Source organism: Nerophis lumbriciformis, linkage group LG08 (genome assembly GCF_033978685.3).
Source record: "Nerophis lumbriciformis linkage group LG08, RoL_Nlum_v2.1, whole genome shotgun sequence".
NCBI classification, from domain to species: domain Eukaryota; kingdom Metazoa; phylum Chordata; class Actinopteri; order Syngnathiformes; family Syngnathidae; genus Nerophis; species Nerophis lumbriciformis.
Window position 1 is genome coordinate 47382501 of NC_084555.2, and position 12856 is coordinate 47395356.

The window sequence follows — 12856 nt, forward strand, 5'->3', positions numbered from 1 at the left end:
CGGGGAAACCGGGAATGTGTATAGTTCTTAAACCAACTTGTTTTTTTGGCCTGACTAAGAAAAAATGTTTTGACGGTGGAACAGTAGAAATGGGATGAAACATGTCAAACGAAAAAAGTTGGACATAGGGTTACAAAAAAAACTGAAATTCCAGGAAATGTTTTTGATGTGGAAAAATGATAGTTTGTCTAGGATGAGTTGAATGTGTTGAAGGTGGAATGTTTTGAATTGGTTGAAAAATGTGGGAATTGTGGAAGTTGGACAATTCATTTTGAATGGGGAAAATGTCCCTGAAAACTTGGAATTCTTGGAAATTGGCGTCAATTGAAAATTGTTGATGCAGAGCACACAATTTTAAACAGGCTGAATATTATGAAGTTGGAAGGGTTTGAATCGGACAAAGAATGTGGGAATTGTGGAACTTTGAAAAGTGTCCCATTCATTTCAATGAGTATTTCATGGAAATTTGGGAATTTCAGAAAAAGCGGGATTTTTTTGGAAAATGTTAAAAGACTTGAATGTTCTGAATGAGTTGAAATGGTTGGTATCGGAATTTTTCAAATCGGTCGAGAAATGTTGAAGTAGTAACAGTTTTTTAATTGAGAAATGGTATTATGGAATTCCTGGAATTTCAGGGAAACCGGGAATGTTTGTTTTTTTGGCCTGACTAAGAAACATTTTTTGACGGTGGAACAGTAGAAATGGGATGAAACATGTCAAACGAAAAAAGTTGGACATAGGGTTACAAAAAAAACAGGAATTCCTGGAAAAATTTTTGATGTGGAAAAATGATAGTTTGTCTAGGATGAGTTGAATGTGTTGTAGGTGGAATGGTTTGAATTGGTTGAACAATGTGGGAATTGTGGAAGTTGGACAATTCATTTTGAATGGGGAAAATGTCCCTGAAAACTTGGAATTCTTGGAAATCCGGGAATTTTTTTTTAAAATTGTTGATGCAGAGCACACAATTTTAAACAGGCTGAATATTATGAAGTTGGAAGGGTTTGAATCGGACAAAGAATGTGGGAATTGTGGAACTTTGAAAAGTGTCCCATTCATTTCAATGAGTATTTCATGGAAATTTGGGAATTTCAGAAAAAGCGGGATTTTTTTGGAAAATGTTAAAAGACTTGAATGTTCTGAATGAGTTGAAATGGTTGGTATCGGAATTTTTCAAATCGGTCGAGAAATGTTGAAGTAGTAACAGTTTTTTAATTGAGAAATTGTATTAAGGAATTCCTGGAATTTCGGGAAATACTGGATTTTTTCCAGTCCGATTAAGAGGAATGTTTGGCCGGTGGAACGGTTGAAGTGGGTTGACAAATGCGGAAAGAGTAGTCACCAGAAAAAAGGATTTAAAAAAAAGGTTTTGACAAAAAAATGGGAATTTTGGGAATTCCTGGAATTTTTTTTAACTTGGAACAATTATAGTTTGAATATCCAGAATGAGTGGAATGTGTTGAAGGTGGAATGGTTTGAATCGGTTGAAAAATTTGGAAATGGTGGAAGTTTGAAAAATGGCCAGTTCATTTTGAATGGGGAAAAATGTCCCGGAAAAGCTGGAATTCGGGGAAATCTGGGAATTTTTGGCATTTTTCAAAGGAAAGCCCACAATTCCCGAATAGGCTGAACAGTATGAAGATGGAACGGTTTGTAAGAAATAATGGAAAGGGCCGCTAGTTATTTAAAAGGTATTTTAATTTTTAAAATGCACATCTGCGATGAGGTGGCGACTTGTCCAGGGTGTACCCCGCCTTCCGCCCGATTGTAGCTGAGATAGGCTCCAGCGCCCCCCGCGACCCCGAAAGGAATAAGCGGTAATAAATGGATGGATGGATCTTCGGCCTATTGCTGTCCTCTACGGGTTCTTAACGGGATTCCCCGCCGTCCTACGGCCCGCACTACATTATACAGCACACTAGATGGCGCTATGAAACTTTCTTGCCATCGCTGCAAACCGACAGTGAGAAGAAGAAGAAATAGAGCCGGTTGCTTTTTTTTCCCTTTTTTTAAATTTATTTATTTTCTATCGCGAGATTTGACAACACTGCGCGTGAACAAAACAGGACATTATGGCGCCTGACGGAGACATTATTGTGTGTATAACAGTTATGTGTTCTTCATCAGTACGTACACATATTTATCGTGTGACAGTGTAAACGTTGTTAATATTTGTTTGTGTCCGGATACGTTAGCCTGAGCGCACGTTGCTGCTTTACGCGCTAGCTTAACTTGCTAGTTAGCTTAGCATGTTAGCTGCTAACAAAGTGAGGCGGAAGTTATCAACACGTCGCTAAGCAGAGATCAAATGTGAGTGTAAAGTGTTGGGATTGTGTGAAAATGTGCGAAAGAACGATAGCAGAGTACGAGGAGGAACGTTCTTCAACAAAAGAGGAGAAGGAGCGACAACATCAACTACTGGACGCTGTTTTCAAGAATGATCAAGTTGTGTTACACAGATCAGGTTTGTTTCACATGTCATCATTAACACTATTCCTAAACAGATTGTCTGTATTACCCTCTTAAGGCCCAAGCTGTTTGTTTACATGCTTCCCCCCACCCCTCTTTGCTATTTGGGCTTATTGGACCCTAATTAGAATAAAAACTAAGAATCATCTTTTGATATGATGTACTTAGTCCATAAGTACACAAACGTGTACTTCATGTTTAGTGACGTGCTAATTCTTATTTATACACCCGCCCCCTAATTCCATTGTATGTTATACTCTTCTGACACCACCAGATGGCAGTATAAGTGTCCACATAAGCGACCATAAGACCCCAATTCAGTAGTGTACACAATTTTGGAAATAAGAGCTAAAAGGTGCTGTCCACGCACGTGGCCACTAAACCTTTAGAGGTAAAATTGTAATGTAAGCATGATGTACTGCTTTGCTTATATTGTTCATGAAAACTCGACAGTTCCAGCCAGACACACATTTATGACATGTTTTTTTTCTGTCAGTTTCATGGCTAATTTCATTACCTGATTCTGACCTACATGCACCAATGAGTGAAAGTAAACATTTATTGTCAATCATCTGTCAAAAAAGTAGTCAACGCTTCAATTCAATTCTAGTACTTTATTTATCCGTTAGAAACTTCAGCTGTGAAGCAGTGTCAGTCCAATTACAAACTACGGATCTGGCCCGCCAGCGCCCAAAATCCGGCCTGCGGGAAGTCCCTAGTTAAAAAAAATAAAAATAAAATATATATATATATATATATATATATATATATTTTTTTTTTTTTTTTAATGCAGCTGGGATAATCGATAACGTGACATCATCGCGCTCGTAATATATATATATATATATATATATATATATATATATATATATATATATACAAACCCCGTTTGAGTATGAGTTGGGAAATTGTGTTGGATGTAAATACAAACGGAATAAAATGATTTGCAAATCCTTTTCAACCCCTATTCAATTGAATGCACTACAAAGACAAGATATTTGATGTTCAAACTCATAAACTTTATTTATTTTTTGCAAATAATAATTAACTTAGAATTTCATGGCTGCAACACGTGCAAAAGTAGTTGGGAAAGGGCATGTTCACCACTGTGTTTCATCACCTTTTCTTTTAACAACACTCAATTAACGATTGGGAACTGAGGAAACTAATTGTTGAAGCTTTGAAAGTGGAATTCTTTCCCATTCTTGTTTTATGTAGAGCTTCAGTCGTTCAACAGTCCGGGGTCTCCGCTGTCGTATTTTACGCTTCATAATGTGCCACACATTTTCGATGGGAGACAGGTCTGGACTGCTGGCGAGCCTGGAAAGTACCCGCGCTCTTTTTTTTACGAAGCCACGCTGTTGTAACACGTGCTGAATGTGGCTTGGCATTGTCTTGCTGAAATAAGCAGGGGCGTCCATGAAAAAGACGGCGCTTAGATGGCAGCATATGTTGTTCCAAAACCTGTATGTACCTTTCAGCATTTATGGTGTTTTCCCAGATGTGTAAGTTACCCATGCCTTGGGCACTAAAGCACCCCCATACCATCACAGATGCTGGCTTTTGAACTTTGCGTCAATAACAGTCTGGATGGTTCGCTTCCCCTTTGGTCCGGATGACACCATGTCGAATATTTCCAAAAACAATTTGAAATGTGGACTCGTCAGACCACAGAACACTTTTCCACTTTGCATAAGTCCATCTTAGATGATCTCGGGCCCAGAGAAGCCGGCGGCGTTTCTGGATGTTGTTGATAAATGGCTTTCGCTTTGCATAGTAGAGCTTTAACTTGCACTTACAGATGTAGCGACCAACTGTATTTAGTGACAGTGGTTTTCTGAAGTGTTCCTGAGCCCATGTGGTGATATCCTTTAGAGATTGATGTCGGTTTTTGATACAGTGCCGTCTGAGGGATCGAAGGTCACGGTCATTCAATGTTGGTTTCCGGCCATGCCGCTTACATGGAGTGATTTCTCCAGATTCTCTGAACCTTTTGATGATATTATGGACCGTAGATGTTGAAATCCCTAAACTTCTTGCAATTGCACTTTGAGAAACGTTGTTCTTAAACTGTTTGACTATTTGCTCACGCAGTTGTGGACAAAGTGGTGTACCTTGCCCCATCCTTTCTTGTGAAAGACTGAGCATTTTTTGGGAAGCTGTTTTTATACCCAATCATGGCACCCACCTGTTCCCAATTAGCCTGCACACCTGTGGGATGTTCCAAATAAGTGTTTGATGAGCATTCCTCAACTTTATCAGTATTTATTGCCACATTACCCAACTTCTTTGTCACGTGTTGCTGGCATCAAATTCTAAAGTTAATGATTATTTGCAAAAAAAAAAAAAGTTTATCAGTTTGAACATGAAATATGTTGTCTTTGTAGCATATTCAACTGAATATGGGTTGAAAATGATTTGCAAATCATTGTATTCCGTTTATATTTACATCTAACACAATTTTCCAACTCATATGGAAACAGGGTTTGTAATTAGTAGGTAATGCGTTGTTAAAAAAAAGAACTTCAAATATCTGGCTTATGCAATTGAAAGATGTTTATTGGAACTGAGTATGCATGCGTGTGTGCCTTTCAAGTACCAGTAGAGTAGAAAAACAAGCTGTCTCTATATTGATGCTATTACTATATTGCTTGGATTTTACTGACGTCAATAAAATCGCCGATTTTTTCACAAAAAATGCGGGTTTTTTGTTTTTTTCCCCCTGACTTTTAAAGAACCCATTGAATACAAATCACAGAGATAATTCAAAACAGTTTTTTCTTTTATTTGATCAAAAACTAGTATATTGAAATAACACGGCATACACTGCAAAATTCTAATTTGAATAATGTTGTTCTTTTGAGACTAGATATAAATTGTACTTTGTATGGAATCATTTTTAAAAGACTAAATGAACAGTCTTGAATTTTAATTTCCCCTCGGAGATTAATAAAGTATTTCTGATTCTGATTCTGATTCTGAATAAATTACTTCTGTTAACAAAAATGTAACATTGCACATTACATAAAAAAATGTAGTATTATAAATTGTATGCAAGCAAATAATCAAGTAAAACATTGAAAATTCTATAGTTTCAATGTGTCCAGTAAATAAACGCAGGCTTTTTTTTCTTCCATTAACCCATCGTAGTGGTGGAAAATTATTTTTAAAATGTACTAATTATAATTTCTTGTTACTTTACCAAAAAGTAATTGAATTACTAAACATACATTAAAACACAAACAATCTCATTGTGTTAAAAGCGTCAGTCAAAAACTACTTTAATTCTCACTTCATATTATTTCATTATTTACCCAACAGATGTCCAGCAGTCCCCCCGTGTAAAAGAGGAAGAAGCGGAGACACAACATCCCCACATTAAAGAGGAAGAGGAGGATCTCTGGATCACTCAGGAGGGGGAGTGTCTTCGAGAGCAGGAGGAGGCAGAGTCCTCAGAGCTTCATCACAGTCCAAGTAAGCAAGATCCAGATATCATTGAGTTCAATGTTTGTAACTGCTGTTCATCCAGAAAGAAATCATGCGATTTTTCTCTGACTAGAATTGAACATTCACCTACCGAAGGAGCATCTATGTGTGCAAGCTTTTGACCACAAACTTAGTCTTTGCTCGGTGACAGCTAGCGGCAGACTTGAACCGGAGCTAGTATATACTGCCCGCCTCATGCTCATCTAAATGAAAAGGAATTGATTTCAATTTAACAGGTAATAGCGCTAACAATATAGCTGGTGAGTTAGTACCTGTTGTATTTACGGCAGATGACTGCCGCTGCCTGGTATGAGATTGGCGCGGTTCAAAAACGCGACTTTCGTTTTTAGTATAGTTATTGCATGCTGTGTTCAAATGTTTCAGCATATTGCTCATATGAAATAGCAACTTTTCAGTTACAGACCAAAGAACCACCGTTACATGTCATGGGGGAGAAAAAAAAAATTCAGTCTAAGTTTGGGCCCCTGGAGAAGGGGTCCAGACTGAGGCCAAGGAAAAAAACCTCATAGCCATAGCACACATAAACATGTGTGTAAGAGGGAAACATCAAATAACACAAAGGACATTAAAGACATTAAAAGAGCAGAGCTGATGCAACCAGACACTTCTACACACAGCCACAAAATTAAAACAACAACAACCAAAAAATAAATAAACATATACACTGTGTTGGCCTCTGTGGTGTTCCACGCCATCGTCTGCTGGGTGGTGGGGAGGGAGCATGGCCAGAGACAAATCAACAAAGAGAGCCGACTCCACCCTGAGTCGCCCACCAACTCTCGGCCAGTGTCCAGTCCGCATGGATGAGCGAGGATACGTCCAAGGAGAACGAGGTGTCTGATACCTGCTCATTCAGCCAAGACACTGTAAAGCTTGTTCGTCCCGGTGTTCAGCACCAGCTCCGCAGCCCTGTCTCTTCATCCACATCTCCTCCATTCTCTCCAAACAGACTCTGGTGTGGCAGAGACCCAGCAGCTGGTCTCCATGGCCAAAAGGCTCCCGGGAGACAGATCCAGAAGTTCACAAAAAATCACCGCGGAAGTCACGAAGCCCTTGTCACACAGTCCAAAGGGTCCCGAACCAACAGGCAAAAAAAAAACCCACACGAAAACAAGAAGGAAACATCAGGAATGCTTCTCTAACTATTGCCGGTAGGGCATTCAAGAGTACAGGAGTACACCTACTCAGTGGCCTAGTGGTTAGAGTGTCCGCCCTGAGATCGGTAGGTCGTGAGTTCAAACCCCGGCCGAGTCATACCAAAGACTATAAAAATGGACACTCAGCATCAAGGGTTGGAATTGGGGGTTAAATCACCAAAAAATATTCTCGGGCGCGGCCACCGCTGCTGCCCACTGCTCCCCTCACCTCCCAGGCGGTGAACAAGGGGATGGGTCAAATGCAGAGGACAAATTTCACCACGCCTAGTGTGTGTGTGACAATCATTGCTACTTAACTTAACTTTAAAGGGGAACATTATCACAATTTCAGAAGGGTTAAAACCATTAAAAATCAGTTCCCAGTGGCTTATTATATTTTTCAAAGTTTTTTTCAAAATTTTACCCATCACGCAATATCCCTAAAAAAAGCTTCAAAGTGCCTGATTTTAACCATCGTTATAAACACCCGTCCATTTTCCTGTGACGTCACACAGTGAAGCCAACACAAACAAACATGGCGCATAGAACAGCAAGCTATAGCGACATTAGCTCGGATTCAGACTCGGATTTCAGCGGCTTAAGCGATTCAACAGATTACGCATGTATTGAAACGGATGGTTGTAGTGTGGAGGCAGGTAGCGAAAACGAAATTGAAGAAGAAACTGAAGCTATTGAGCCATATCGGTTTGAACCGTATGCAAGCGAAACCGACGAAAACGACACGACAGCCAGCGACACGGGAGAAAGCGAGGACGAATTCGGCGATCGCCTTCTAACCAACGATTGGTATGTGTTTGTTTGGCATTAAAGGAAACTAACAACTATGAACTAGGTTTACAGCATATGAAATACATTTGGCAACAACATGCACTTTGAGAGTGCAGACAGCCCAATTTTCATCAATTAATATATTCTGTAGACATACCCTCATCCGCGCTCTTTTCCTGAAAGCTGATCTGTCCAGTTTTGGTGTTGATGTCAGCAGGCCAGGGAAGCTAGGGTCGATAGGGGGTTTAGCTCGCTCGTCTGCGGGAACAAACTGCCGCCATTGCTTGCCGTGCTACCGAGGTCCTTTGTCCCTGAATTGCTCACACACTCCGGCAGATTCAATGGGGGTCTGGCGGCAGATTTCTTTGACTTTATCGTTGGAAATGCATCTGCTTTGAGTGTCGCAGGATATCCACACATTCTTGCCATCTCTGTCGTAGCATAGCTTTCGTCGGTAAAGTGTGCGGAACAAACGTCCAATTTCTTGCCACTTTCGCATCTTTGGGCCACTGGTGCAACTTGAATCCGTCCCTGTTCGTGTTGTTACACCCTCCGACAACACACCGACGAGGCATGATGTCTCCAAGGTACGGAAAACAGTCGAAAAAACGGAAAATAACAGAGCTGATTTGACTCGGTGTTTGAGAAAATGGCGGATTGCTTCCCGATGTGACGCCACGTTGTGACGTCATCGCTCCGAGAGCGAATAATAGAAAGGCGTTTAATTCGCCAAAATTCACCCATTTAGAGTTCGGAAATCGGTTAAAAAAATATATGGTCTTTTTTCTGCAACATCAAGGTATATATTGACGCTTACATAGGTCTGGTGATAATGTTCCCCTTTAACTTAACTAAGGAGCCGGAATATAAATCATGACACTTCCACATGATGTAGAACAAGAGTGCAACAGTTTAAACATACGTTTCAAACGTTGCAAATATAGGATATGTCTGTTTTTAATGTTTCCTGGTTTACTTTTAGTTTTTGGTTCTGTGGAAGTCGATCCCTACCCGTTCCACAGATATCACGTCACAGGTGCTGTTTTAACCGAGTTTTTATATTCCATGCACAATCTTTCCAGAAGCTTTTCTCTCACACTTCCTCCTCCGCTGGCCGCTCACTGTTAAGGACAACAGATGATTAGATTAACACGTACCACCTGTGAAATCCGATCACCTGCCAGCTGTGTCTCGCCGTCCCGCACATGCCCCGCCCCTAGTTGATGGTGCTCCGCCCTCGACACCATTGCCAGAGGCGGTGACCTTTGCTCCTGCAGGCGCGCTGAACGCACTTTCCCTCCACAGGTTCCCTGTGAGTCATTATTTTCTTTCTTTTGCGTGTTGAACGTTGTTATTGTTTCTTTCGTAAGTTACACTTACATGTTTTGTCCTGTTCTGTTTTGTCCTTCAGGTTTATGAGCAGCTGCCTTGTTTGTATGTAAGATTTTTCGCCCAGGTTTGTTTTGCTGTACTCGTACTTACAGTATATTGCTTATTTTATTCCCTGATGTACGGTATGATTATGACACCTTGAATGTGATTATTGAGATCTTCGAGACATTATCAGAACAGGCTGGTTCAGGACAGTGTCTCATGTGACTGAGAAAAGCTGGACTTTTCTAAAGCTGTGTTTTCTTGTGTTCTGCAGATGTCTGTGAGGAACATCTTCTCCCTGAGCAGCAAGAGTGGACCTCCAGAATGGAGCAGGAGAAGTCACAGCCTCCACTCATTAAAGAAGAAGATGAGGGAGATCTAGAGGAGTTCCCATTAAATATTGTCGTTGTAAAGATTGAAAATGATGAGGTCAAATGTGAAAGTGAGGAGAAGAGAGAGGCGGAGCCTCCAAGCAGCAGCTCAGCTCACCACATGACAACAGAAGGTGATGGAGACCACTGTGGAGGATCACAAGCAGACAAGCTCTTAGCTCCACTATCAGATAATGACGACACAACGTCACACTCTCCTGACACTGATGATGAAGACTCTATAGCTGGTAAGACATGTGACACTGACAACACACACTTCCAATGCTCTCACTGTGACAAAACCTTTAATCGCCTTGGTAATTTGAAAAGACACCTGAGAACACACACAGGAGAAAAAACATTCACGTGCTCCGTTTGTAGTAAAAGATTTTCTCTGAAGCAAAATTTGACAACGCACATGAGAATACACACTGGAGAAAAACCTTTTTCCTGTTCAATTTGTGGTAAAGGTTTCATACAAAATAATTATTTGAAAGCACACCTGAGAATGCACACCGGTGAAAAACCATTCATGTGCTCAGTTTGCGGCAAAAGATTCAATCACAAGCATCATTTAAAAGCACACACTCGAGTGCACACAGGAGAAAAACCCTTTTCATGTTCGATTTGTGGGAAAGGTTTTATACAAAGCAATTATATGAAAATACACATAAGAACACACACGGGGGAAAAACCCTTTTCTTGTTCAATCTGCGATAAAGGTTTTTTACAGAGTCAACATTTGAAGTTACACATGAGAACACACACTGGCGAAAACCCTTTTTCTTGTTTAATTTGTAGTAAAGGCTTTACACAAAGTCACCACTTGAAAAGACACATGAGAAGACACAGTGATGACAAAGTGTTGAGTTGCAGTGTGTGATGAAAGATTGTCTTAAAAGTAAACGCAGGTGTGCTGGTGAGAACAGCAGCAGCAAATGAAGCAGCAGGATTTTAAATAAACTGTCAAAACTTTGACTTTCTAACAACATCGCCACATATAACATCTGACATCATTGTGTTTAACTCAATCTTTTACTATTCATACATTACGTTTTTTAGATTAGTGCCTTTGTGTCAGTCAAGTACAAAATATGCAGCATCGATATATTTTCAAAAAAATTTTTGCTTACCCTTTTATTACTTTTTCCATTCTTTAAAAAAATGTTTCAACAATTATATTTAACATACAATAAACATGTGTATACTGACAATAGTCATAATTTAGTTTTATAGTTATTTATAATGCGGTTTTCAAATGTGTAAAGTGTCAAACATATTTTAATTTTTAATTGTAAATGATTCCATAGATGAACTGCTTTATATGATGTACATATTTGTTTTACATTTGTTTATACCTTTGCTTTTGAGTACACATAAATCCCACTTAGTTCACATCTGAAACATCTTCTGGACCACTTCTGGAAGCATATTGTAATTTACTTTATAGATCATGTGAGCAGTTGTGTAAGATCATTTGTTTTTAAAAAGTGTGACTTTATAAATGATTAATGATACTTATTACTCTCTTTTATTATATGAATATTCATTTTTTTGATTGTTTTATACAGCGTGTATGTCCCCTGACCTTTTATGCAATAAGCAATGTATACTTCAACTAAAGTTGGGTACAATAAATGTAGTAAATACCATACCATACTGTAGAGGTTGACCTCTAGTGGGTTCTTCGCCAGGAGAGCCCGGATTTCAGGGTACAACACTGTTTCAACTACCTGTCTCATTCCGGCTGCTGCTAATAAAGGCGACAGGTGATTAGATATCAAGGCCCACCTGGGCCATCTACTCACCCGTCGCTGTCTTCGAGGCCAGTCCTGGCACACCCCGTTCCGCGGCAGGCCCGCAGGCCACGCCCCCTCCACACATTTCAACTTTATTAATAAAGCCCTTTAAAAACAACCACAGTTGATATTTATTGTGTGTATTTAGTTTTTAATGTGATTTATAGATAATTAGTATATACAAATAATCATCAAATATCATTGTTATTATTAAGCATCTATTGGAGTACACCTCTGTTTCGAACTTGAATCAAGGGGCCTTGAACTCCCCACAGTTATGTGCTATGTAACGCAAAAGTGAAGCTTAAACGCTGCCACAAATATATGTACTTAATCAATCAAAGATTATTTATACAGCCCTTAATCACAAATGTCTCAAAAGGCTGCACAAACCCCAATGATGATAATGTGAAACCTTTCTGGTACATTGTTTCACTGTTGACGCATCAACAGTGGAACAACGTACCCTAATAAATGTTTCAATTACTTTGCAAAATCAATACAGGTCACACTGAGGGTGGCCGTATAAACAACTTTAACACTGTTACAAATATGCGCCACACCGTGAACCCACACCAAACAAGAATGACAAACACATTTTGGGAGAACATCCGCACCGTAACACAACAGAACAAATGCCCAGAACCCCTTGCAGCACTAACTCCATCTACTACCACCGCATCATCTGTGGTCACCGAATCTGATCAACCGAAAAGATGTACTTTGTTCTTCATACAATGTAAGGAGGTTAATTTGTGTCTTTATTTGCGAAAGCTTTTTTATTTTATTTCTACACTGAATGTATGTAACTGAATTTTTTGTGTCTGGATTTTCTTTTTTTTTTTACATCAAATTATGCTGACAATTTAATTGAAAATGAACTCAGTGTTTCAAAATTTTGTGTTTATACATTCAGTGTCAAATAATTCAATGTATAAAAATACAGTGTAAAAAAAAATATATGCATAAAAATTCAGTGTCAAAAAAATGTGATGCTTCAAAATGCAAGAATCGCTTTCAGTAAATTAAGACGGAAGCAATCGATCCTGTCTCATAACCAGCCAATGAGTTGTCAAGTTTGACGTCACGTGACACGGGTCTTGCAAAACAGCATTTAAAAAAAGCAGTTAATTGGGCTACCTTGGCATAATACGACATAATTAACATTTCAGTGCGGCCCACTGGACATTCACAACATTTTCAAACCATAAAAGTGATTACAATGGTTAGAATCTGCGCTTTTGATTGACATACGGTTCTACGTCACGATATGCAGGTAAACTGACTGTGATACACAATGTGACCAGCAGGTGGTGCTGGATAATGACGTTCAGATAAACGTAATGAAGAAGTCAGATTTGGAAGAAGAGAAAAGGGATAAAGGCATAGACGCAGCATGGAGCGCTACTGC

At 39.5% G+C, this 12856-nt stretch overlaps 2 protein-coding genes across 4 annotated transcripts in view; one reads left to right on the forward strand and one right to left on the reverse strand.

Annotated features, from left to right (window-relative positions):
* Nucleotides 1-12856, reverse strand: part of LOC133611214 (uncharacterized) — a 261184-nt gene that overhangs the window by 135365 nt on the left and 112963 nt on the right. The gene's annotated exons all lie outside the window — the stretch shown is intronic.
* The window catches only part of LOC133611925 (uncharacterized), a 28051-nt gene continuing 17238 nt past the window's right edge, over nucleotides 2044-12856 (forward strand). Inside the window, exons 1-3 of the mRNA XM_072913732.1 lie at nucleotides 2044-2464; nucleotides 5791-5943; nucleotides 9550-10526. Coding sequence (XP_072769833.1) covers nucleotides 2341-2464; nucleotides 5791-5943; nucleotides 9550-10526 — 1254 coding nt within the window. The 5' untranslated portion in view covers nucleotides 2044-2340. The remainder of the gene's footprint in view (nucleotides 2465-5790; nucleotides 5944-9549; nucleotides 10527-12856) is intronic.